Raw genomic sequence first — 24,610 nt, forward strand, 5'->3', positions numbered from 1 at the left:
AAACTATTGCCTAGCCATTGAAATGAGCTAAATACTATATGCATTCATATAATCTTATTTAATACTTTATAGTTGTTGAGATTGCTAGGGTGTCAAAACGTCCAAATCGCACCAAAAATTAAGCGCCACCACTCGCTTGTAACCACCACATGCATGTAGAACACGTTACTGCCGCTTTATGCTCATGAAGCCTGACAGGGCTCGTATCCCTGTCGCTTTTGCAGACACTAGGATCGAGAGTTTGAGTTAAGTGATGTAGGTTGTGTTTATCCAGGGAATCGTAGAATTTTCTGCGGGACTCGGTTTGCATAGGAATTTATTCGTAGCCGGCATCTGCATCAAGTCACCAACCTCGTGGCTCTCGTTGGCAAACTGTTTCCCGTTCTCAGAGGCTAAGTATATTCGTCGTCTCCTCGAAGGCACTGCTTCATCGAATCGTCATCTGTCCGAAAGCCCAAGAGTGCCCTGCAGCCGTAACACCAATCGGAACAACATCGAGTGCTTGCGTGTATATCCCGACCGAAGGCGCCAACGGTGCAGGTATCGTAGCCGACAGTAGTTCCAGGACAAACGCTTGATCGAACTCATATTTTGGCAGTCCTGCATCTTCGCGCATCCGAATCACTCTCAGAATATCGTCGCTTCGCAAAACACCACCTCTAGTCTGCTGTTTCACCGCCGCATCCAGAATTCGCGTCGTTGCTACGCTGAACGTTGCTCTATTGATTACGTCTCGCATGTTTGAACAAAGGTGCAGTGGCAAGTTCACCACAGGAAACCCTCGAACGAGTCCGTATTTCTGCATCAGAGCGTGGAAGTTGAAGGCTTGGTCTTCGTTGAAGTTAAAGTGAGACTCGAGCCAACTGTGCTCTCCGCGTAAGGGCCCTGTGGTTGTAGGGTAGCTATAGAGCAGCGTCTCCGTAAGGCGGAAACGCAAAGGGTCCTGGAAGCCCTTGATGGCCATTAGGACCGGGTCGAAATGTTTAGCGTCTCGCTCTTCAGGGTCTGCGCCACCTCGGAGGAGCAACTGCACACGATCGAAAACGTCAATGGATGGGCATAGGCCCAGGCAGGCTGTTAGAGCAGTGCGACCTTTTTTGTCGAGACAATTAGGGTCTGCTCCGCGTTTGAGCAGCACTTCGATGTCCCGCAACGTTTCGGCGGGATGGCCTTTTCCGTTCGGGCATGATCCACCAGCTAACTCATGGAGAATGTGGCAGCCATTTCCACCCAGGCGGACGTTGGTGTGATCAATTAGGAGGCGGGTTAAGTGGGACGGTGCGTGGTAGAGAAGCTGGTGGGAGAATGTTTCGCTAGAGGGGCTAGTGCAAGAGAATGCGGTGAAACGGGAGTGGATGTCAGCACCGCTGGTGATAAACGATTGGAGGACCGAGTATTCGACAGGGCTGAGATGGCTGCTCCACAAGGGATCTGATTGCCATGGCGCAAGGAAGGATTCGAATGGCGTTCTTCCGTCCAGGTCGTGTTGCTTGTCCGTCAATACATCGGCGCCGGCATCAAGGAGCATCTTTATGGTCTTTTCAGCCTCGGAGCGGATATTCTCGTTGCTTAACTCTGAACTGCGCCGCTCAACAGCTAGTTGGATGGGCGTCTTGGATGGGCCGACATCGAGGGAAGGGTTCACGTCTGCACCGTGATCGAAGAGTAACTGGATGATAGAAGGGTAGAGCCAGAACGCCGCTTGTCGGAGGGGTACCCAAGTACATTGACGCAGTCCAGAAGCCTTGCAAACTCCGCTTTCCAATAGTGCTCTCACATTTTCGACCCGTCCATTCCTGATGGCATTAGACATAGATACTTGGGTACCTTGGCTGTGGACAGAAGATATCGCTCCAGCTTGCAACAACTTTTGTACGACAGCTGTATTTGGAAGGGCAGATGCCACGTCAAGAAGGGTCTGGGAGTTAGGCTGGAGAAGCACACAACCGTCGGGTAAGATATTTAGAGGCTTTGGTGCCCAGCCCCAACCAATGGAGCAGTGCGTATCTCTCGACTCCAATCCGACTCCTAGTGGGTGGTTCAAGCATGCCATACTTTCGGGCTTTCGGAGCTGGGTCTCGACCTCAAATTCATTGCCATTGCATATGGCGTTCAAGATGATTTGTTTAGAACGTTCTTCGTCAGGTCGAAGGGCGGTAGAAAGGTTCGAGTCAACGTGCTTCTCGTTACCGCTGACAGGATCGCCCACTAATCTGTACATTGTTAGAAAAGAATTACATAGTAATCAGGAATGAACGATAAGGTAGGACTTGAGTGGTGGCACAAACGTACGTGGTATCGGACACAGATCCATCGTTCGTCACGCTCCTCCGAGCTGGCGGGCTCCCTTGTCGAGGTCTATGTGGTTTATGCCTCATCAAACCCCATTCTTTGATTTTCAGTCGATATGCTCTCTTCCTGGCGTCGGACGTCAGCATATTCTGCAGAAGAGTCGTATGAGTGAGCTTGACATCACGTGACACTTACGATGCTCCGAACGAATGCTTCCTCTGCATCAAAGCCATGACTTGCTCCAATGGCCTCTTCTGCTTGAAGGAGTACTCCTCGATGTAGCCCCTCACGGCTGTCCAGTTCTTCGTCATCTTTGCTTATCTCGAATGTCATCCAAAATTGTGTGGCTGGGTGATATCGATATGTGGCTGTGCAGACACTTTCCAACGCTGATCGCGGGGTAGGGCTTTCGAGAATGGGATGGGAGAAGTGAAAAGTACTCTCCAGGAGTATGTCGACAGCAGAGCAAAGAAGTAGCACGAACAATTATCGAAACGACGGTACAATATGAAAGAGACCAAACCAAAAACAAAATATCGCCGATAGCTTCAGATGCGGTTCGGTAAGCCACTCGCTCTCGGTGTTGGTCAAGAGCGAGCTCTCACGACCTTTATGATTCTCCAAAGCTCAGCTGCAACGACACCTCAAAGCCTCAACCTTGGATATGAGCGACACAGAATGGGGAAAATGATGTCGGGACTCATCCGGCTATGAGGTGACTCCGGGCAGGTCTTCAGCTGGCATGGTCCTGTCTCCTGCAGGATGCAAACGGTTGAGCCACTCCCCGCAGCACAAAGTGCACTTTTAGCGGATAAGAAAGGCGTGGGATTTGCTGGGCGCGCCGTGGGTGGCTGCAGGGTGCTGCAAGGCCATCAGGCTGTGCTGGCAGGGGGAGCCCCTCGCATTGCGCCTTGAATGTCATGTGGGTGCGCTAGCCTGTTTAAGCATTTGATAGATAGTTTGTAAGGGAGGAATGGAAGGACTGATAACGAAGGTGCGGCTTGGGCGTCAGAGCGGTTGGGTTCCGAGAGCTATAGAAAGGAGGCTTTACACTGAAGCATCGTATCCGACACGTTACAGCAGAATTCAACATTCATGAGCTGTCTCAAGGTAGCTAGCTCTGCCCGCGGGGCCGTCTGCAGGCACCTGCAAGGGTTCCACTCGGATTGTTGCACCTTCAATGAGGCGTCTCTTCCTTCCGGTCAAACATTCTTCCAACACCCGTTCTTCTATTATGATTGGACTCCGTGCCTAGTTAGGGAATACTACAAGGCAATATGAATGCTCCAAGACACATGCCATTGTCAGGCGCAGAATAAGCACTCGGTGTCCTTCTCTAACCTCTCACAGCCCCTTCATCACGCATATCAAGAACCCTCTCCCTGTCCCTCACTGTCTGCTCTCTCGCTCGATGGATTTCCTCCCGCTTATGAAGTTCTTCCTCTCGCTTGGTCACCTGCGTCTCCCGCTTGCCAAAGGCCTTCCATCCTTTCCGCAAGTCCTCTTCCTTCTTCCCGAGATCCGCCTTCCATGCTTCGTGCTCCGTCTTGAGCTCTGTGACCTGGCGTCTTAGTCCATTTTCTCGATTTCGTAGGTCATCCACAAGCTTCTGCATGTCATCTTCCTTCTTCCTGAACTCGGCTTCCTTCTTCTCCAATTCATCTCTCTTCTTCCTCACCTCGTTGTCCACCCCTCGTTTTTGCTGCTCCAGATCCGTAGCCTGCCAACGGAGCCTCTTCTCCCACTCATCCAGATTCTTCTGCCTCTCGTTCAGCAGGTTCTGTGCCTGTTGTCTGAAGTTCTGGGGACGTGAATTTGAGGCTCGTCTTCCTTGGCCAGGCGCGTCTACGTGGTCCCCGTCGCGGTAATCTTCATTCTCTCTGCCATAATAAGGTGGTGCTTCGTCATCATCCTCACGGTATCCATAGTTGGCTCTACGGTCGAAAGATGGCTCGTCTTCATCGTCATCGCGATATCCCTCATTGACTCCAGCTCCGCCGCTTCTTCCGTAAGATGGGGGTAACTCATCCTCATCGTCATCGCGATATCCCTCATTGACTCCAGCCCCTCCGCTCCTTCCATAGAAATGAGACGGCTTTTCGTCTTCATCGTCACGATATCCCTCGTTCCCACACGTCTGACCGCCCGCCTGGGACGGTTCTAGTTGCTGCGTTACCGGCCTAGGACGAACTCGCTCTCGAAACCGCAAATACGGGTCTTCCTGCGCCCCCGAGAACGTTCTCCTCGGCGGAGCAGTCACTTGATTAGGATCCGGCTCCAACGCCGCACCTTCGAGGCGCCTCGACTCTTCTGTATAATCACATTAACACCTCAGTCCTCCCAAACCCTTCCATACGTCTTGGCTTACCAGGATCCGCATCAGCCACCCTCTTCTTCTTCGCTCTCTTCCGCGAGCCCGACACCTGGCTCCTCGGCCCGTCCTCCGCGTACAGTCCCGTGTCAAAGTGCGCGTACTGGCAGGTTTCGGCGGTGTTGTGGCAGCCGCCGCGGCCGGCGCCGAACTTCCACCAGCGGCAGGTTATGGGGATGGATGCGCCGTTTACAACCACGGTCTTGAGGGCGGGTCGGATTTGTTGGACTGGGGGTCCCATTCGATCCTCGTCTTCGTCGTACGCTGAGCCGCGTAGAGGGGGTGGCGGCCCCGTAGTGGTGACAGTAGGCCTTCCTGCGGGAAACGAGCGGGTAGGGCCCGTTCGATCCTCGAATTCGTCTTGCGCTGAGCTGCGTAGAGGGGGTGATGACCCTATCGTAGCCGTATTCGCATGCCTATCTGAGAGAAGAAAGCAAGAAGGAGGAGTTGGTCCCATTGGTTGTTCATCTCCCTCGATCTCTCCTTCTTCTAAACTGCCCCGTCGTTGCGCCGCATCATCGCGTGCTGGGCCGTTGGCGCTGCCACAGGCTCCATCGCGAGATTCATATTGAAGCCCAGATCCTGCTGCATTCGAACCCGAAGCCATCGGTCTCTCTGTACGACTACCAGGAGGGTGACGAGGGGGAGGGGGAGGACTCAATAATCGGCTGTTGTTCCAGTTCTGGTTCCGCAGTCGTATCGATTCCCTGAGCTTTTCGAACTCGGCTACCGTGTTTTCAGCGCTGAGCGGGCAAGAGAAGCCGGTGTATGGAGTATGAGGATCGGGGTCGTCTGCGCGGCGTTTGGTGCCGCGAGGGGAGGACATGGTGGCGTTTGTTTGTGGTGTTAGGAATAAGAGAAGGATAGGGAAAAGAGGAGTCGAAATTGGGGAAGCCTGAATTGGCTAGTGGGTCGTTCGTGTTACGGCGTTATGTGGGAAGGCAAAAGACGAAGGTGAATGGATGGGGCGTAGCAAAGAAATGCACATGTGCTCACGAGTAAGCAAACGACGATTTTAGAAACGCGGGAAATATCATCAATTTGAGCGGAAGGTTTGTAGTACTAAGAGATCATCTATATACACCTGTCTGCCACTCCTTGAAGTCCTTCGGCGCCTTTGCAAGAATCTATTCAGGAAGTAAACGGATCATGCTGAATGACCTGCAAATCTGCCAGACACGTCATCCAGCACGTCTTCATACTGATGGTCCCACCTCCATCTCTATACTCATCCTTCGCAACGATATTCAACGTTTCAATCTACTTGTAATCAGTTTAGTAATTCTGTATATACCAGGAAGCGGAGGTAAGTATTCCAACTTCCCCAGCTATCTAGTCAGCTTGCATACACCTGTCTTCCACTCTCTGGAGTCCTTCAAAAGTCTGAGGGAGAGGTAAATTTGCCGTTTTGGATCACCTAAAAACTCGCCAGGGCACCTCCAACGACGTCATCTACCACTACACAGTAGGAGCATTGGTATACTTGATTTGAATTTTTGATAATGCCTTAAGCTACCCCAGACAGCCACCGCTAGGTGTACAGAATTGGCTTTGCCAGAATACCTACCCCATGTAGTTATTTTAGAGTCTAGTTAAGCCTCTACGCGACTAATCTGCCGCAAGCTCGTTTGCAAACTTTTGAAGGCATTTACACATGCCTATATGTTTCCAAACTTCCAATGCTCGATCAAATGATACTCAGCCAGGACGCTCCACACAGTGCTCACCTCCACTAGCCCCGACCCCTTAATCTCTCCTCTCGGCACCCCAGAAGCCCCTCCCAGTCTCCAAGCCTCTCCTCCTCCGCAATCACCGCCTCTTCGCGGCCACCGAGAACCTTCTCCCAGTTTCTAAGCCTCTGCTCCCACTTCCGCAACTCCTCTTTCTGCTTCCCGTCTCCCGCATCCTCCGTGTTCGTCAAGCCATGTTCAGGGGCGGTACCGACGGGTATCTGAAGTCGCAAAATTGATGCTGATTGGGGGCAGTTTGCAGCATCGAGGGCGCGGAGGGCGGTTTTGCGCTCGGCTAGGAGGTTATCGAGATGAATGAGCTCGACTTGGTGATTCTGGCGCTGGCTACGTGAGGCTTCTGGGGTCGCTTTGAGCGGCGGCCCGAGAGGTGGAGGGGAGTCCTCGATATGGCGGTGGCCGCGACCGCGGTGAGTGCGACTAGTGGTACCTGAGCGGCGCACCGTAGATAAAAGTTTAGTGTTCGGATTAGACGGGAGTGCTTTGTGGGAGTGGCGATCCGAAGAAAACCGGAAAGGAGAAGCTTCTATAATGTCTGTTAGCATCCAAGCCTGAAACCATAAACTGCCTGGCCATCGGTCTGTGTACACTCTTTTACCACCTTGCAGCCCCTCAAACAGCGTCAAAGAGGTGTACACAAACCTCTGATCCAACAAACTAGAAAAGTACCACTCACCATTATCCCTCTTAGTCTTCATATGCGCCGTCCTCACATGCTTCATCTGGTTCTTCCACTGCTCCGTATACGGCTCTTCGGAGTAGACTCCCGTATCCCAATGCGCGTACTTGCAATTCTCTTCCGCACGAAAACAGCTCCCTTGCATGAAGTAGAAGCATGTCAGAGGCACGTCCCTGCGATAGAGAAGCGGTCGGCCGGTCTGTGGGTTCTCACCAAGCGTGATGGCTTCGTGTTCGGGCTGCGAGGAGAAAGTGAGACGTGGGCGCTTGGTTGGCGGCACGTCGTCTAGTTCGGCGTATGATCGTGGTGGGACTTTGTCCCTAGAGTGAGAGGTGAGGCCTTCAAGGTTTACTTGGTCATGGCGGGTGGTTGCATTGAAGAGGTGGGCTCGACCATGTTCAGAGCGCGGTACTCTAATCTTAGAGGGGGAAGTGAGGCCTTTAAGATCTACGCGATCGAGAAATCGGCTTGCTAGCGGTGGACTGTTCAGTTCATCACTCCGTCCGGTGGTGGGGGCACGGGAGAGTCGTGCACCATCCATTCCACCTGCCTCCATCCTCCTCTCCATGAGACTGCTCGGGCGAAATGTATCAGCACTACGATGGGGCCAACTGTCAGCTTTGCCGTATTGCCAGGGTGGTTTGACTTCAAGTCTTTCCGGAGGAGTATCCCGAATTTCTCCAGCTTCGAGCTCGGAAGAATCGGAAGAATCGGAAGTAGGGCGTTGGAGCGGGACGTACGGTGCGTCGGTAGCTGCGGCGAGATGACGCTTTTGGTCACAGTGAAGGCTCATCGTGGCGTGTTAGGTGTTGAGAACCTCTGGACGTGGATTTGGGAGAGTGTTTTGAAGGACTCCCGACAGCGGCAGATGAGTGTACACAGATTGAGTGATTGCAATGTACAGATGCTGTCATGCGGAGAAGAGGTGGAGAGGCGGAGGAAATGGAGTTTGTTGCGGTCTTTATATAGACTAGTCTAGATAAGTGAAATGGTCAGATCGGCAAGCGGTGAATGTGAGTCGAGATAGCGATAGAAGTGATTCAGAGATAGTGCTTTGGAATGTTCTAGCCTCATCCCCTGATACCGCGCGGGGAGTTCTTGGTAGGGGCTTCTGGTTTGGTATGGCTACGACCTACAAAATATAACACTCGCGGATACCGTCGCCTGGGTAGCCTACAGTGGTACAGAAGCGTACGCAGGTCTATACACATCCCTATGGCGATGCAATGGCATAAGGAAGCTGTCCTCTAACTTCCCATCGCCATCCCCATCCGCCCAAGGACCGCGTTACTCCTCGCCCTCGGCAGCATCGCTTCCCTAGCCTGAATATGCTCTTCCCGCCTATTCAGATTCTGCTCCCTGACAGTCGCTTCCTTCTCCCGCCTAATTACCTCCCTATGCTGTCTGCAAAGCTCATCACCCCAAGCTGTCATATTCCGTTCGCGCTGCGCCAGAAACGCTGCTCGCTGTCTTAGGCCCTCCTGCCGCTGAGCGACTCTATCCTCTTCCTCTGATGAATAGAAGGAGGGATCAGAGCTAGATAGGTCGAATGGAGTTAAAGGGGGGTTTAGATCAAAATGTCTAAAGGGCGGAAGGCCATTGCGCTGATAGGGATCCGGAATAGGTAGCTGTCGCCGGAGCGGCCGGTCAAAAGGAGGTGAGCGATGGTTTGGGTGTCGAGCAGGTGATTGGGGTGGTGGTCGGAGTGGGTGGTCAAACGGGCCCAAACGGGGCTGAGGGGTGGGATTAGGGTTTCTAGGAGGCAGAGGCGGAGACTGAGGGACATCATGTCGACGCCTTCGACTAGCATCCGCGGCCTGCTGAGTAACATGGGGTGCTCCTCTTGTTGGAATAGATCCCCAGCGTTCCGTGCTTGGGAATGCAGCCTGGCTCTGAAATCTGTGGTTGGGTAGGCCAGGTGTGTCAGTTTCATGATGCCGTTGGGTACCGTCGTGTCCGTTGATGAATCGATACGGGCTAATGCGAAAGCGGCCGGTGGAGTCGCGGTTCATGGTGAGCTACGTGTTTCCCGTATTCTGGTGTTGGAAGCTTGAAGTTAGCAACATTGAAGCTTTGGGGATGATGGTACTTAAATAGTACAATTAGTTACTTCTATAAGAAGCAAATAACGAGCGCTAGAAGACAGAAAGAAAAGGAAAGACGTACTTTCTAGCGTTGTAGCTGCCAAACTACATGGGCGGTAATGTAGAAATTACAAATCCCCTCTAGAACTCCGAAGATGTATTAAGAAACGCTGAACCGTGACAAGCGCGTGCGGTCAGACATGATTCAGAACCTGCTGGTATGTATCAAGGAAGGCCTCTCTGAGCCGATAGGGTGTCTACGACGATTCATTCTCGATTCTTGGTGATGTATCGCGGGAATCTAGACCGCGAATCCAAGTGTGCGCAAACTTACGTCCTACCATTGTATGTAAGCATGACAGAAGTTGAGCTCCGAGGATGCCAATCCGTGCACGGCGGAGTGCATTGTAGCGGAATCTAACATGGTAGGTGGAATAAAGTTGCAATGTGATCAACAAGTTGGATTGTTTTCAGAGAAATTCTATTCTTATGCTTTGGCGAATTTGACGCCCCACGTACGGATATCTGAGCCCTTTCATCCTCGAAACCGCCAGTCTTCGTCGTTCAACCGATATGAATCTTGATTCTCTGGGTGACCTTCTTTCGACACATTGGACACTTTGCTCGCGTCTCTGGGACGTTCCGATGCTTAACTGGCATCTGAATATCCGCACACCACTCGCACATAACAAGATGCCCGCAAGGCACACATGCCATATTTGCAACCTGCTGATAGCAGATCTGGCACTCTAGCTTGACCATCTTCTCCGCGTCGGTCTTCGGTTCCGGTCTGCTGTCGTTATCCAGGTGCTTGGAAGTACCGTTATGCTCATGTTCTAGAGCAGATCTCAGTGCCGTCAGACGACGTACAGCCTCTTCTGTTCCCGCGTCCGCGTTAACCATCTGATAGAAGAAACGCTCTTGTTGTTCGTTGTGCAGTTGCTGCAATTGCTGCAGTTGCTCTAGTTGTCGTCGTTGTTCGGTGCGCAGTTGCAGGGGCTCTTGCGGCACCAAGTTCTCATTGCCAGAGGGAAGCGAGTTTGCGGCGTATTGTTCAGCTGCGTAGGATGCGAAAGATTCCAGGATATCTGGAGTTGATGGCTGCCGCCGCGTAGGCTCGTTTGGCGTTACGCTTGAAGCATTAGGATGCGGTGAGGTTGGCGGATTTGGCAAACTGGTAGCAGTGGCCCGGTCTGCTTCACGATGCGCTGCTTCCAGCCGCCGCTGCTCTTCTTCAACACGACGCGCCTCCATTCGCCGTCGATTCCACTCAAGATGACGATTGAACAGGCCTGTAATTGGACTCATGTAGTCGTCGCTTTCAATGTCTTCGCGAGTACCCCAAACTCTTCTTGTGCGCTCGGCTGTCCACTCCGCCCTGCGTTCGCGCAACTGCTGAATTTCGAGTGACCGTTGTGGTTGAGCAGACGGTATATCAACGTCCTCTTCGTCCTCGAGGAGGCGTTCCAGTTCTTCTTCAATCGTGCGTTGAGATTCTGTGGTGCTGGCAGCTTCAGTAGACGTCGTTGCTCTCGTCGTCCTGTTGAGCGCTCTCGTTTCGTCGTTCTGTTGGCCTGTCCGGAGCTCGTTTAGTGTGAGTGGCAAGTATCCTGGGGAGACGTCTCTAAAGGGCTCGCCGACAACTGCTATGCGAGACTCAGTCCCATCTGCGGCCTTGACAATCCGATAGCCCTGGTGAAACTCGTTCCATCGATCGAGGAATTCGGACTGATCTGGGAGTTCCGGAATTCGCGTTTGAGAAAGTGCGAGAGGAGGATCTGTAGAAGCGATCCGGTTGTTCCAGAATTCTATTTTAACCCGCGTCAGCAATGTGCATTCATGGTTCGGATTGAAGACCATATCCACCTTTACAGAACCAACAGTAACTTTGCCATCGCGTGCCCCGCTGGACGAATCCAACGCCGTCTATGTACACTGAGTAAGAACTCGAGTGGTGTCGTTCGTCGGCACAGGCGCAGCAATTCGGTGTGGATGTCAATCGGCAGGACGTGGCTAGTTTGTGAGGGCAGTGTTCCGCCAGTTGTGGCATGTCACCTGTGAGGGTGCCCATGGCGACGATGGATGATGCGAGAACAGTTTAATAGGTTCGGATGACGAGTTATATATTCAAGGCTTGTATTAAGCAAGACGTACGCTATTCACCATGGTTCGATTAGTCGTGAATCATGTCTTACGAGAAGGATGAGCATCGAGAATAGAGCAGAGGGTTCCAAAATGAGCCCCAAGGCTATACTGCTCAACGTTTTTCGAGCTGTCAATGATTCGTGAAATTGACTGCGGTTGTTGCTGAGAAATGCAGAGGAGGAGGGGTGAAGTCGACGATCCTTTGTAGCTCGTCGGACATCAGGCCGCTAGCTCCACAGCCTCCAAAACGGCACGCACCCGTGGCACCCTTCACCACCCACAGCTCCACCGCATCAGCCCATGGCAGGCATCCATAACGCACTCGACACTACAAAGCCTCCATGCTTCCTCGACTGCGGCTGACTCTCGCACATCTCTCTCGACGGCCTTCAAATACAGCATTCTCCACAATCAGAACAACTTCTGCCAGAATGTCGACCTTCAACCTGCCCAACGCAACACCACCAATTCCAGTGGCACTGCCTTCGAACCTACCACAAGAAGCCCTCCTCTCGTTTCCAGCCTTCAAGAATTGGCTTGCCACGCTGCAACATTCCTTATCGCTCCAGAGCAACAAGTCACACACCTTCCACGCGAATCCCTACGCCCTCAAGAGTATCGAGGTTCAGGCCGTCGATTGGTTTGGGAAGAGACCAGGCTTTATCAAGCTGCAGGCAAAGGTAGAGAATGACAAGGGCGAGAGTCTGCCTGGGGCTGTGTTCTTGAGGGGAGGTAGTGTAGCTATGCTGGTACGTGGCGCCATGTGGAGCTCTATATCGTCAACTATCCATCCACTATCGCTATACCATCCAATGAAATACTAATCTGGTACTCTCCCTCCGTAGCTCATTCTTCAACCCGACGATGTTTCCACCGACACCGAGAAAGACAAACACGTCCTCTTGACCGTTCAACCCCGAATCGCAGCCGGATCTCTCGAACTCATCGAACTACCCGCAGGCATGCTAGACGACGGCACCTTCTCTGGAACTGCTGCTAAGGAAATACAAGAGGAGACCGGGTTGGAGGTCCCAGAATCTGAACTCGTCAATATGACGGAGCTGGCTTCAGCATCAACCTCCAGCTCCAACGGTGTCGAGAGGCTACAAACTGCCATGTATCCTTCGCCAGGCGCATGCGACGAGTTCATCGCGCTCTTCTTACACCAGAAGCGCATCCCTCGATCCCAACTTGACGAGTTCCGTGGCAAGCTAACCGGCCTGCGTGACGAAGGAGAGAAGATAACCCTGAAATTGGTGAGGCTGGAAGACCTGTGGCGTGAGAGTGGACGGGACGCGAAGGCCCTGGCAGCTTGGGCGATGTACCAGGGATTACGAGGAGAGGGCAAGGTCTAGTATGAGTGTCTAAACACAAGTTTGTGCACACCTGCTCACCACTGTCTGGGGTGCTTTGGCGCATTATAAGATATCTGGATGAGATGTAAAAGTCTAGAGAGTGCGAATTTAAGCGATTCCAAACGCTTCCCATCAACCTGCGTCGCCGTTGCTCGGGGAGCTTCAACGTGTTATCAGAATGTAGCAAGAGGGCTCGAAATCTAACGCAAAGGTGAGTGCACAAACTTATGCCCTAGTGCTGTACACTACCTCCATCCAGCCGCAGGAAATATGCGGCAAATCAGCCCAGTGTCATGAGGGAATGGTGCAGTCAGAACATGTCAGGCACATGATGTCCAAACATCTTATCGCTGTTGGAGTAAATGGGACCGAGGTCCTTTCGAGCGTGGGATCGGTGTTGCTACCTTTGTACCCTGAAAAACTTCCTCCTCCGACATGCCCATAACGGCGTCTATATCCCTCCCAAGCTTGCTCGTGCCTCTCCCACCACCCAAGCTATTTAGAGTCAAAGCAAAACCGCTTGATTGATTCCAGGTTAGCGCTTTCGTGCCGCTCGGGTGGTCCCCCGCACAATACCCCGGAGCCCCAGACGATCCCCAGCTTTTCGCACTGTTTTGTCCCGAGGGCGAAGCACGGGGTAGGCGGGCTAGTGCTCTGGGGAGTATAAGGGCGTTACCTTCACTGAATATCAGAATTCTTCAGGCTTATTCTTCCATCAATATCTTCATCAAATTTCGTGAGCTTCGTCAATTCTAAACAGCAAACATGGGCATTTGGAAACGAAAGATTGTCGTCGACGACAATGCCATCACTGAAGGATCCGGCCTGACACTCAGACAATCACTATTACCTTGTGGTCTTGGTATGCCCTTCTATTCAATAAACGTATTCTATTTACTGACCACGTACGCTCTCAGTAACGATTCTCTTCTTCCTCTGGGGCTTCGCCTACGGTCTTCTCGACGTTCTCAACTCTCATTTCCAATCCACCCTCAACATCAGCGCAAGCAAAGCCTCTGGACTCTCAGCCGCCTATTTCGGTGCCTACTTCCTTTGCCCCTTGACAATATCTGGTTGGATCCTCCGCCGCTATGGTTTCCGCGTAACCTTTATGATTGGTACCTTCCCTAATCCTCCCACTCAAACCACCATCTAACACTACCTCAGGCCTCGCCATCCTAGCAGTCGGTTGCCTCCTCTTCTGGCCATCAGGCATAAAAGCCTCCTTTGGCGGTTTCTGCGGCAGCATGTTCGTCGTCGGCGCGGGCCTCTCAACCCTCGAAACCGGCGCCGATAACTTCCTCTCCATATGTGGACCCCCTCGCTACTCCGAGATCCGCCTCAACATTGCACAAGGCGTGCAAGGCGTCGGATCCTTCGTCGCACCACTTCTGGCATCCCGTGTGTTCTTCGCGAAGACGGTAAACACGGCGCAGGGGCTCAAGAACGTGCAGTGGGTGTACTTGGGCGTAGCGTGCTTTGTCGCGTTGCTGATTATACTGTTCTATCTTGCGCCGATGCCTGAGGTCACTGATGCGGATATGAATATCCAGGAGGAGGATATTGCGGGCGAGGATGTTGGGCCATTCAGGAAGCAGTATAACCTCTTCTTTGGGGTGTGGTCGCAGTTTTGCTATGTAAGTCTCTTCCATCTCTATCAAACCTCATCAACGCATTCTAACGTATCAAAGGTCGGTGCCCAAGTGGCAGTTGCGAATTACTTTATCAACTTCTGCCAAGAAGCCGGATACACGCCAGCGATGTCATGTAGGCCATCCCCTTCCCTGCTCATAACATCCATCACTTCCAGACCATCACCCGTACTAACACCACTCAAGCCAACCTTCTCGCCGTCGGCCAAGGCACGTACGCCTTCATGCGTTTCGTGACCGCCGCCCTCATGACTATGCGTGCCTTCAAACCTCGCTTCATCATGGCCCTTTACCTAGGGCTGTGCTTCATCTTCGGTCTCGCGGCTGTTCTAACCCATGGGAAGACCAGCGTGTCGATGCTGATTCTCGTTTTGTGCTTTGAGAGCGTAAGTCATCCCCTTCTCCAACCTCGCTTGAACTTTCCCTCCTCCCTAATCTCGTTCCCCCATGCTGACGCGACCATGATCAGGCCTGCTTCGCGACAATATTCACCCTTGCCCTGCGCGGGCTAGGCCGACACACCAAAATCGGCGGCAGTATGCTCGTCGCCGCGATATCAGGCGGAGCGGCTATCCCGCCAATGACGGGGGCTGTGGCAACTCATACTGGCAACTTCCACACCGCTATGGCTATCCCAACCTCGTTCTACGTCCTCGCGTGGGTGTTTCCAGTCTACGCCAACTTCTTTAATGCGAAGAGTTTGGATGGGCATCGTTCTACTGATCTGAACATTACGGCACCGGGCATTGGGAAAGAGGAGGAGCTAGAGAAGGGTGGAGAGGAAAGGCAGGAAAGGGTGGAAGTGAGCGCTGGAGAGAAGATGTGAAATGAGAGGGGTATGATTGGGTAAGGCAAGGGTTGGGATGTATCGATCAAAGGAGTTTGAAGAATGGCATGGATAGCGGTTTGGTGGTTCTGTGGCCATTTCATCATCTACTTTTACCTGCTTCAAGTATGACAGTGCCTTGCTGAATTTTGGGTACACTTGCTCACCACCGTTGGAGGTGCTTCGGCGCATTCTAAAAGTCTTGATAAGATGTAAAGTCCCTGAGAGCATGAATCGGAGGAATGTCGTGCGCTGACAGTGGGTCTACTTGTCCTTGTTTGTGGTGCTTTCAGCGCTTCATCATAAATCGAGACGAGATCAAAAAGGGCTTGCCCAAACTCGCGTCTGTATTAGAATAAAAGTGGTGCTTCAAGATTCATGCATCCATTTCCTCGTACAAAAAGCAGATGGTCGTGATACCAGCGTATGAACTAAGGTCAATCTCAAAGTCTAGTATACAGATCCCGATGATTAACTTACAGGAATATACCTCCCGAGGTCGACATGTGCTGTATTGGTGTAAATCACGTGACGAAACCTCTTTACGCGCATCGACGACAAAACGCGTCTCCTTCCACTCAACACCACCGAAACTCACAACGCCACCCACGAAATGGCATTGCTTGTCGACAAGCACCGTCCTCGGACCCTCGAGGCCCTGACATACCACCCCGACCTATCCGCGCGCCTGAAATCCCTCGTAAGCTCTCCCCTCCGTCCGCCTCCATCTATACCCCCAGACAACACTCTAATGCCTCACTCACAGGCCCAAAGCGGCGATTTCCCCCACCTCCTCGTCTACGGCCCCTCGGGTGCGGGCAAAAAAACCCGCATCGTCGCGACCCTCAAAGAGCTGTACGGGCCCGGCGTCGAAAAGATAAAAATCGACGCGCGCGTCTTCCAAACCACGTCGAACCGCAAGCTCGAATTCAACATTGTTTCCTCGGTCTACCACCTCGAGATCACGCCCTCAGACGTCGGAAATTACGACCGCGTGGTGGTTCAAGATCTGTTGAAGGAGGTGGCGCAGACGCAGCAGGTGGACCTGGGCGCGAAGCAGCGGTTCAAGGTGGTGGTGATCAACGAGGCGGACCATTTGACGAGGGATGCGCAGGCCGCGTTGCGGCGGACGATGGAAAAGTACAGTCCTAATTTGAGACTGATTCTGTTGGCGAATAGTACGAGTAATATTATTGCGCCGATTCGGAGTCGGACGCTGTTGGTGCGGGTGGCGGCGCCGAGTGAGGGGGAGATTTGCGAGGTGTTGAAGACGGTGGGGAGGAAGGAGGGGTATAAAGAGGTGGAGAGTTTGAATGGGAGGATTGCGAAGGAGAGTGGGAGGAATTTGAGAAGGGCTTTGTTGATGTTTGAGGCGGTGCATGCGCAAAAGTGGGTGATGCTAGTATCTTCAATTCGCAAAGCACTGCTAATATTGGACTACAGCGAAGCTATTACAGACAAGACGCCTATACCTCCACCAGACTGGGAGGCCCTGATCGCGCAGATTGCAGACGATATCATACAGGAGAGGAGTCCGGCGAGGTTGCTGCAAGTGAGGGCGAAGCTATACGATCTTTTGACACATTGTATACCACCTGCTACCATCTTGAAGGTCCGTACTCTTTGCAACTCTCACGCACTTGCGCAGCTGACTTCTATCTAGACGTTGACGTGGAAACTTCTTCCAAAAACCGATGACGACTTAAAACCAGACGTCATCAAATGGGCAGCATTTTACGAGCACAGAATTCGTATGGGCAGCGTAAGCCACTACCTTTGTATCCTCCGATCGTGAAGCTTCTTTGGGCTAATTAGATACGCAGAAAGTGATATTCCACCTCGAAGCCTTCGTCGCGAAGTATATGCGGCTGTACGAAAGGTATCGCATTAACTCAATTCCTCCTTTCCACATGATCTCTGCTAACTCCCTCCTAGCCATCTCATGGGCGTCGACTTCGACTGAACGATTGACATACGGCATGACATTGCATGGACGAGAACGAGCAAACGGGCGTTTCGGCGATCAAATGTCTTATGGAAATATCATGTACCCCTTGTGCCTCTACTTACGAGGTTCAACATGTTTTGGCGTTGCTGTACCTTTTTAGACACCCGACGATGCGTCATCGACGTCATATCGGGTCAACGAACCCTTAGTCTCAACGCGAACTTCGCGATTCAACATTACAACCGCGTACTGCACAGCTGCAATTGAAATGTCTACCAATCTCTCTCCTCTAAGCAATAAAACTGAAACGCGATAATGGCAGACAAGCTCATGGACATAGAGCCCGGCGGGGAAAACACGCAGTACTGCACCGCTCAACAATCGCCCTACTCTACTCTCCCGCTCTAATAACTCTACGCAGATACGAATCAATTAAGGAATTCACAAAGCCGCATAAGAAAGAGAGCGGGCAATTAGGCGGTTAGCTACCTCCCGTCCTCACTACATCCTCACTACATCCTCATCTCTTCCCACTCCTATCTACACCCCAGCTATATAAACTCCACCGCACCCTCCAAAAACGCATACTCGAACGTCTTGGCTATTCTCCGTTCTACATTCCCTAGTCCGTTGCCTAACCTCTACACCCTTCTACCCTCGTTCCCATATCTCGACTTCTCAACGCGGTTCACTTCCTAACCCTCCCCAGACCCCACCGACACCTCCACTACTCAATCCACCACCGACAAATCCGCCCCCAACTCCGCCGGCATCACGCCCGCCGCCAAGATCCGCTACGGGCAAGCGCTGCAAGAGGGCGGCATGGGCGGGCAGACGGAGGGCGGGTTAGCCTCCAACACGTCTACATCCGCCGGCGGGGCGCGAGAGGCGGAGGACGAAAAGAGCGGGAACGGGGGCGCGAGGGCGGCGCAGGGGTATGGGAGCGGAAGCGGGGTTGGGGGATGATTTGGAAGGTAGAGATAGAGGTGAGGGGGGGAGGGAGATTGGGGGAGATGAGCGAGAGGTAAAGGGAGGGCGAAGATTGGGGTGGGGGTGGGATTAAGTGAAATAGCAGCAATTCCAAGCTATGTAGCATGCGGAGGATCCGGCTATATGGAGTGCAATTGAAGGACAAAGGTTCAGAAGCAGTCTGTGCCAGTCATCGCCGTGTGCGGAATCATTCAATTTTGCTCAACCCAAACTCGGCTTCAGCTTGATTTTTTTTGGGATTTTTTTTGGGATTTTTTTTGGGATTTTTGAAAAAGTACAAATGGGAGTCAGTCCCGCGATTTAACACTCGCTTTTGCCACGTTTTGGGAAGAGAGCAAGAATTAAGACCTTAGGATCAGTGTTTTTTTGAGCGATGCCGAGCTGTTGTCAGCGGTGTCAGCGGGAGCCAGTCCGTTCCGATTTGTGCTCGATTTTGACATGCTAGTTAAAAGAGACTAGGACAGCGGTAGTAAGAAGGGACACACGTAAGCCAGTCCGTGTGATTCGCGCTCGAGTCTGTTATACTATTTGTGTGTTGCTGAAATCAAGTCATAAGAAGTAGGCTGATTTGGTTGCTTTGCTCTTCTTCTTGTTTCACTGTCCACGTTGCATTCACCGCATAGTCATGATGAAGTACACACGCCAGATTCGATTCCAAGGTATCTCCAAATGCAGCACCACTAAACTAGAAACAACAATTCAGAAGGAGTGTTTTACAACACGTGAACCCCGTGACCTCTTTCCCACCCATCCAATGCCCTCTCTCTCCAAGAACCGCTCAATCTTCAGTTATACAGAAGGTAATGCAAAAACAAAGGGGTATGATGAAACCGTACACAATCCATCCGTCCGTCCAGCCCAGAAATCTAAATGTGAGAAAAAGAGGGTATAACGCCATCATGATAGAGCCCTATAGGCAAAGAAAAAGGAGATAGAAAACAAAGGTAATAAGTCTCTTCCAAGCGAGAGTTGTTCCAGAGCCCACGCTTTATCGGCCATAATGTCGTCAATCGCTCAGTGTTTTCGTATAGGGCTCAGTATCGCCGGTCGTTGTACGAAGCCCCATAACCCCTCCCAGACCCAGCTCCATCGTACGCATTGCTACCCCCTCTTCCTCCATAATATTCGTCGTGGCCGCCGTATGAAACTCCGCCGGTGATCGACTCAGCCCTGGTACGGTTCGGAACAGCATCATCATCTGCCTGTCGTCTGGCCCAGTCCCGCTTTGCTTCTGCGTCTTTGGCGAAGCGGCGGTTTTCTTCATCGGCGTCATAGATATTAGATGCTGAGTAACGAGGGGCATCGCTAATAAAGGTATCGGAGCGAGTGCCCGGGTTTGAGAAGCTTGGACTGCGGGGGCGTCGGCCGTTCAAGATTGAGCTGGTTCGATGATGGCGAGTAGTGGAGGGGGGGTAGTCGGTTGGACGGGCGGAGGTAGAAGGCCATTGGTTTAAGTTGGCGGATGATTGTGAGCGGTGGCCGCGGGTGTGTGTTTCGGTGTCTGACTTCATGGCTGCGGGTTCTTCAAAGACTCGGCCACCGCTGGGTGCGGCTGAGTACGGCTGTCGTTCCCGTTCGATGGGGATTGAGCGAGGAAGTTCGTCCTCTTCGTCTGTGTCGATGGCAGAGATTGATGAGTCGAGGGCTGGACCACCATATGGACTTCTTTCACGCTCCAAGCTAGCATTCACAGTCGGCGCGAGCGGCGGAGGTGGTGGGAAGGTGGGTTGTTTTTTCAGTGGGACAGCACCCTCGGCGGAGACAGCAGCGGCACACCGTTGCTGGGCTTGTAGGTTTTCATGTTTTGGGAATAGACGTCGAGGTAGTTCCTTTGGGAATCGTTCCTTCGTGTCATCGGCGTTGCTGATGGGCATATCCAGGACAGCCCGGGAAAGGCGGTCATGCTCAGTGTCAGGATAGGCTTGAATCATGGCAGTCATCCACTCTTGGAAGCCATCAGGCGTCAAGGCTGGAATGTTTGGGACTAGGTGGACTTCGTCTTGGATTAGATGGTGTTGACATTTCATATCTCGATACATCTTGGACAGTGTCGAATTGGGGAGTTTTCCGAAGATAGCTAGACAAAAAGTCAGACAAGAATGTGAATTAATGGTAGGATACTCACTGCCCCATGGATAGATCTCGTCGCTGAGTTTGACGTCGCCGTAAAACTTTTGCATTTTGGCCGGAGAAATAACTAGACTCTTTTTCGGCTCATAATCGTCAATCTGATACACGTTAGAAAGGGCAAATTCGACATTCAATTCAAACTTACAATGTGATTCGCCAGCCCTCTCAGAAACTGCCCAAGCCTTGCCGTTGGATACCCACTCGAATCGAAGAGGGGCTGCCATATTTTTTCCACTGTTGTAGCCTCTCCATTGTCTGTTGGAATCCGGGCAGCGGTTACAGGCCTCGATCGAGAAGGCTGTTCGTAAACTTGTCGGGGCTGGGTACTTTCTTGTCTGGGCGTCGGAGTATCGCCAGTGCCGTCAAACATGGGGTCGTGCCGCAAAGGATCAGGCGAATTGGACCCGTGGCTTTCAAAGTCGTGGCGGGTGGGGGACGGAGGAGTGTACACGTTGCGGGTTGGGAAAGACGCTGTCGTGGAAGCAGTAGGCGACTGTGTGGGGTAGTGCTGGGCCGGAGGAGGCTGAGGTGCGGCGTTGACTCCTACGCCGCTGGATTTGAGGTCATCCAAGACCTGCTTCCTGACCTGGGCTGTGATCTGGGCTATGAGGTCTGGATCCACCCGGCTTGCGGCGTCTGACTTGTCAAAGGCGTTGTTGAGTGCATCATAGAGGGGTTGCTGGGAGCCATCGGAGCGGGTGTTGGACGAGGCGCGCGATCGTGGGCTTTGCGGCTCAGGAGGGTAGTACGCTGGAGCATTGTTCTGGTGGTGTGAGGCAGGATTAGTCTGATAGGACCGCGGATCGTAGGTGGTGTCGTAGGCGGTGTCGTAGGCGTATTGCGACGAGTGCTGGTCCGGCGGGTTCAGAGGCCCGCGGTAGCCGTCGTAGGCCATGGGGACGGGGCTATTGCATCAACTGGCTTTTGGGTGTAAAGGACAGACAGAGGCGGTTTGCAGATCTGGTTGGCGATGGACGTTTGGTAGCGGGCGCGGTTGGCTGGTGGGTCGAGATAGTGTGACAGCTCGCCGGTCGACGGCCTGCAGGACGGTATGCAGCTAAGGTGGAGGCGAACGATGCGCGCAAACCGGCAGAGGCTGCAATATATACAAAGGGTTGTACGATGACGGCGGCCGCAGCAGTTGTGAGGGATGATGTTTGGTCCTGCTCGGAGCGGAGGATTGGCGCGATGGATGCTGAAGACGAGGTTGCGGTGGTGGTGGTGGGAGCTTCACCGGTGAGGGATGGTGGATGGAGACAACTCCAGCCACAGCCTGCTCTCTGGATGCAACGGCGGCAGACGGTGAGTGGTGAAGGTGGAGAGGCCGGGGGGCATCCACCGTCGACACACACTGGGCGACTGGGCGATTGGACAACGTCATCGGTGCTGGGACCCTTGGACCCAGTGTCTGTTTCGAAACCATGGAATACCGTCGACGACATCTTCAACGCACACGGACCCAATCTATGCACCTTTGTACAAAGATGTACAGTACAGCTTGAACCCTAAGTGTCTTGCCCTCACGCGACGAGCCGCTGTCCACCTACATAGCTGAGTTTCGTTTGGGCTTGTTTCTGTTCCCCTTGTTTCCTGTTTCAACGCCACCCCCTCAGCCTGAGCTTCAGCCGCCCGTGGACCTGTCAGCGATGCCCTACGCCCGACGACGGCCCGCAGAGCGTTAATTGCTGATGCTCGCAGGGAACACCACGTTGCCTTGTTCCGGTACTTTCCACGGCCGGTCTGCGTCGCCGGTGGGCTTGAGCGAGTCTATGAGCCCGTCGCTGCGACGCTCAGAATGCCCCAGAAGTCGCAGGCCGTGTTGTGTTGGTCGCAGAGCTTTCCAGTAGTTTCCGGGCTCTAGCAGCGTTGAGAGTGCCAGCGTTCCGGATCGTTCAAAGTGATGGCCTATGCCCTCATTCAGATAGACAAAGGCGCATTGAGGTAGTCTCGACAGCGTCAAACCAGTGTACATACTTCGCTCAAAGGTATGGGACGAGACTTAGTTCAAAGACTTGTTTCGTTGCTTGGAAAGTGAGTAAATTTGGGCTTGACCCCGTCAGAGGTGGCTTAGCGACTTTGAACACCGCCCCAAACGACGAATTCCTCGGTGAATCAGACTTCTAAAAGTGCTTGGAGGCACTTCAGACCGCGGCAAACTGGTGTCATCACTTCTCACAACTCTATCAAAGATCATGTCACGAGAGTTGAAATCAAAGAAGGTACCATCTGATTTGGATACTACCAAACGCCAAAAAGTACCGCTCCAATGCAAACAATGCTGTAATGGCACAAGGGAATAAAATGTGAGAAACACGGGTCCCAGTCCAGACAACAGTCACAGCCTCAATGCTCATCCAGGAGACCCCTCGAAGATCCCCCGACAGTCGCAAAAATTAACAGACACCTTACTTCTGGCCCTGAACCCTCATGTGCTCCAGCTGTTCCTGGCTGACAACACTCTGCACATTGCTCAGGAGGTATTTCACCTTTTGAGCGATAGTGTCACCAGCATCGCAAGCCAGATGCCGGTCAAGGGGCAAGACCTTGCAGTTGGAACACGCCGCCTCCTTCAGAACAATATCCTTCATGTGCGTCAACCCCTTCTCCAAGTCCAGAACACTCCTGGTGATCTTCGAAATGTCAGCGACAGGAGGCCAGAGCTTCAGGTGGTCCAGCTCGCGTATCAGGGCGCCGAGAATATGGTTGGTGCATTTGCGCCGTTCATCGTCACCGAAGCCGTCGTCGAGCTCTAAGTGGTGGACCATCGGAGGACCATCGCTGTCGGGATCGGCTGGACGTTTAGTCGAGCCGCCCAAGCAGCATGCGTGTCCGCTTGTGATCAGCGTGTTGACCGTGTGGTAGCACTCGGCGAGCATGCTTTGGATGAGCGTCTTGCGCTTGGCGAGGATGAGATCTAAATCGCAACGTCAGAATGCGGTGTTGACAGGCTGAGAGACATCGTCGGAGGGGGCCACCGTGATGACAAGCCTCAGAAAAAGTGACGGCGAGAGAGCTGATTCTGGGATACGTACCGATTATGTTTGATGGGAATCGGCCAGTGAGGGCTGATCCATTGGAATCAAGGCATTTGCCATCTTTCGAGGTACAGCTCAGGACGAGGCGGTTGCTAATGTTTTCAAAGTCGTCAATAAATCCGAAGGCGTATGCGACGAGAAGCCACTGTTCGTAACCGGGGCGGGTGATATGGTCGCGGTAAGGTTTGATCCACGCGTCTAGGAACGGTACAACGAGGCCAGTAGTATCGTAATCGAGGCACACAGAAGCAAGCTGAACCAGGCCCTCATAAGACAGCTTTGCGGGTATCCTTTTGAACTGAGCGTGGGCGAGCTCGAGCACTAGCTCCAGTGACTTCCGATCGCCGTTGAGGTTATTGTTTCGTTTCAAGCTGGGTTTGATCTTCATGGGAAACCGATGTGAGGAGAGCTGCGTACGCCACACGCTGCTCACTCGTCGTAGAGCATCAGAGGACACCCGGACTCGCTTCGGTACATCGCCTGCTTCGACAGAGCCATTGTTCATGGTGACGTAGAGGTCGCCCCTGTCATCGAGCACAACGAGATCTGGAGTAAAAGCGATAGAGCTGCTTTCAGATTTAGACCGTCGAATCCTTGAATTGGGAGGAATGCACTCTGCGTCTAGGTTAGCTTGTTGGAGCACCTCATGTGGCGGTCCGCGAAGACACCGGCTGTGAGGGAGTAATTCTCGTTACCTGCTTGACACACGATCGTCTTACTGCCGAAGAGTGTAAGTGGTTCTAGGCTAAGGGGTTCCACCCCGATTATTAGTTGAGAGCTGTTAGTCGATGAACTGTCGCTAGTGTCTGATTCTTGCAACCCGTCTCCGAGCTTGGGCTCGTCACGCTGTGCTGGCATTGCACTGGTCGATTTGAGATGTGCGTGTGCATGTTGAGCGTCCTGCACTGCTTGAGTGACCGCGGTTTCTGTAGAGCCCAGCGAGCTTCGATCCGTGATGCTACGATCGTATTCGGGGGGAGGGATCTGCGTAATCTCCATTGTGATCGATGCTCCCATAGTAGCGATTATGGTGTGAAGAGCCACGTAGCTGAGCGATGGAGTTGCAATTGGAAGTATAGCGAGTGGCTAGCAGCAGCTGGTTGAAAATAGCGAGTAGTACCTGAAGGCAACACGGATCAACAGAGAGCGGTGATGAATGTAGAGGGCCGCTATATTGGGTCTGCCGAGACGGCGCTGGCGGCGTGAGGAAAGGGTTGAAATATTCCCAGATGTACGAGAGGGAAGCAAGAGCAATTGCATGGAGGGTGGGCTTACGATGCTGGATAGTGGTGTAGAGCTGGAGCGGATGTGGGACGATGATGATTGATGGATGGAAGAAGTGAAGAAGTCGGGCA

The 24,610-nt window shown here is 52.8% G+C and overlaps 12 protein-coding genes across 12 annotated transcripts; 5 read left to right on the forward strand and 7 right to left on the reverse strand.

Moving 5' to 3' along the window:
• Window positions 1–24: 24 nt before the first annotated feature.
• Window positions 25–2,585, reverse strand: BDZ99DRAFT_452335 (uncharacterized protein). Its single transcript, XM_033718266.1, has 5 exons — window positions 2,488–2,585; window positions 2,293–2,418; window positions 1,654–2,213; window positions 865–1,431; window positions 25–780 (listed from the first exon to the last, which is right to left on the reverse strand). Exons 1-5 carry the CDS (start codon window positions 2,523–2,525, stop codon window positions 428–430), a joined length of 1,644 nt encoding a protein of 547 aa, XP_033570891.1. The 5' UTR covers window positions 2,526–2,585; the 3' UTR covers window positions 25–427.
• A 1,014-nt stretch (window positions 2,586–3,599) lies between these two features.
• BDZ99DRAFT_467662 (uncharacterized protein) lies at window positions 3,600–3,886 on the forward strand. Its single transcript, XM_033721069.1, has one exon. The coding sequence runs from the start codon at window positions 3,704–3,706 to the stop codon at window positions 3,863–3,865; it is 162 nt and encodes a 53-aa protein (XP_033570892.1). The 5' UTR covers window positions 3,600–3,703; the 3' UTR covers window positions 3,866–3,886.
• A 619-nt stretch (window positions 3,887–4,505) lies between these two features.
• On the reverse strand, window positions 4,506–5,641 carry BDZ99DRAFT_155983 (uncharacterized protein). The gene has a single exon (XM_033712835.1). The coding sequence runs from the start codon at window positions 5,487–5,489 to the stop codon at window positions 4,611–4,613; it is 879 nt and encodes a 292-aa protein (XP_033570893.1). The 5' UTR covers window positions 5,490–5,641; the 3' UTR covers window positions 4,506–4,610.
• A 754-nt stretch (window positions 5,642–6,395) lies between these two features.
• Window positions 6,396–7,883, reverse strand: BDZ99DRAFT_575605 (uncharacterized protein; the record flags this gene model as incomplete). The annotated part of the gene is made up of 2 exons (XM_033728492.1): window positions 6,396–6,937; window positions 7,088–7,883. The coding sequence occupies 2 exons, from the start codon at window positions 7,881–7,883 to the stop codon at window positions 6,396–6,398; spliced, it is 1,338 nt and encodes a 445-aa protein (XP_033570894.1).
• A 216-nt stretch (window positions 7,884–8,099) lies between these two features.
• BDZ99DRAFT_502773 (uncharacterized protein) lies at window positions 8,100–9,102 on the reverse strand (the record flags this gene model as incomplete). The annotated part of the gene is made up of 1 exon (XM_033723918.1): window positions 8,100–9,102. The coding sequence occupies one exon, from the start codon at window positions 9,100–9,102 to the stop codon at window positions 8,338–8,340; it is 765 nt and encodes a 254-aa protein (XP_033570895.1). The 3' UTR covers window positions 8,100–8,337.
• A 511-nt stretch (window positions 9,103–9,613) lies between these two features.
• Window positions 9,614–11,475, reverse strand: BDZ99DRAFT_502774 (uncharacterized protein). The gene is made up of 2 exons (XM_033723919.1): window positions 11,041–11,475; window positions 9,614–10,982 (listed from the first exon to the last, which is right to left on the reverse strand). Exons 1-2 carry the CDS (start codon window positions 11,243–11,245, stop codon window positions 9,739–9,741), a joined length of 1,449 nt encoding a protein of 482 aa, XP_033570896.1. The 5' UTR covers window positions 11,246–11,475; the 3' UTR covers window positions 9,614–9,738.
• Window positions 11,476–11,750: 275 nt separating this feature from the next.
• Window positions 11,751–12,674, forward strand: BDZ99DRAFT_398683 (nudix hydrolase 14; the record flags this gene model as incomplete). The annotated part of the gene is made up of 2 exons (XM_033716095.1): window positions 11,751–12,068; window positions 12,165–12,674. The coding sequence occupies 2 exons, from the start codon at window positions 11,751–11,753 to the stop codon at window positions 12,672–12,674; spliced, it is 828 nt and encodes a 275-aa protein (XP_033570897.1).
• Window positions 12,675–13,439: 765 nt separating this feature from the next.
• BDZ99DRAFT_452342 (glucose/galactose transporter) lies at window positions 13,440–15,514 on the forward strand (the record flags this gene model as incomplete). Its single annotated transcript, XM_033718267.1, has 6 exons — window positions 13,440–13,536; window positions 13,592–13,792; window positions 13,842–14,311; window positions 14,366–14,441; window positions 14,513–14,712; window positions 14,796–15,514. 6 exons carry the CDS (start codon window positions 13,440–13,442, stop codon window positions 15,150–15,152), a joined length of 1,401 nt encoding a protein of 466 aa, XP_033570898.1. The 3' UTR covers window positions 15,153–15,514.
• A 251-nt stretch (window positions 15,515–15,765) lies between these two features.
• On the forward strand, window positions 15,766–17,115 carry BDZ99DRAFT_525984 (P-loop containing nucleoside triphosphate hydrolase protein; the record flags this gene model as incomplete). The annotated part of the gene is made up of 6 exons (XM_033726084.1): window positions 15,766–15,852; window positions 15,919–16,541; window positions 16,596–16,764; window positions 16,816–16,914; window positions 16,976–17,031; window positions 17,088–17,115. 6 exons carry the CDS (start codon window positions 15,766–15,768, stop codon window positions 17,113–17,115), a joined length of 1,062 nt encoding a protein of 353 aa, XP_033570899.1.
• BDZ99DRAFT_575611 (uncharacterized protein) lies at window positions 17,016–18,066 on the forward strand (the record flags this gene model as incomplete). The annotated part of the gene is made up of 3 exons (XM_033728493.1): window positions 17,016–17,462; window positions 17,522–17,580; window positions 17,810–18,066. The coding sequence occupies exons 1-3, from the start codon at window positions 17,416–17,418 to the stop codon at window positions 18,064–18,066; spliced, it is 363 nt and encodes a 120-aa protein (XP_033570900.1). The 5' UTR covers window positions 17,016–17,415.
• A 666-nt stretch (window positions 18,067–18,732) lies between these two features.
• BDZ99DRAFT_452348 (uncharacterized protein) lies at window positions 18,733–21,138 on the reverse strand. Its single transcript, XM_033718268.1, has 3 exons — window positions 20,366–21,138; window positions 20,216–20,318; window positions 18,733–20,167 (listed from the first exon to the last, which is right to left on the reverse strand). Exons 1-3 carry the CDS (start codon window positions 21,113–21,115, stop codon window positions 19,125–19,127), a joined length of 1,896 nt encoding a protein of 631 aa, XP_033570901.1. The 5' UTR covers window positions 21,116–21,138; the 3' UTR covers window positions 18,733–19,124.
• Window positions 21,139–23,271: 2,133 nt separating this feature from the next.
• On the reverse strand, window positions 23,272–23,598 carry BDZ99DRAFT_359070 (uncharacterized protein; the record flags this gene model as incomplete). The annotated part of the gene is made up of 1 exon (XM_033714653.1): window positions 23,272–23,598. A coding segment is annotated over one exon (327 nt), but the record flags the coding sequence as incomplete, so codon positions are not given.
• Window positions 23,599–24,610: the final 1,012 nt, after the last annotated feature.

The sequence above is a fragment of the Mytilinidion resinicola genome (assembly GCF_010093595.1).
Source record: "Mytilinidion resinicola strain CBS 304.34 unplaced genomic scaffold BDZ99scaffold_24, whole genome shotgun sequence".
Classification (NCBI taxonomy): domain Eukaryota; kingdom Fungi; phylum Ascomycota; class Dothideomycetes; order Mytilinidiales; family Mytilinidiaceae; genus Mytilinidion; species Mytilinidion resinicola.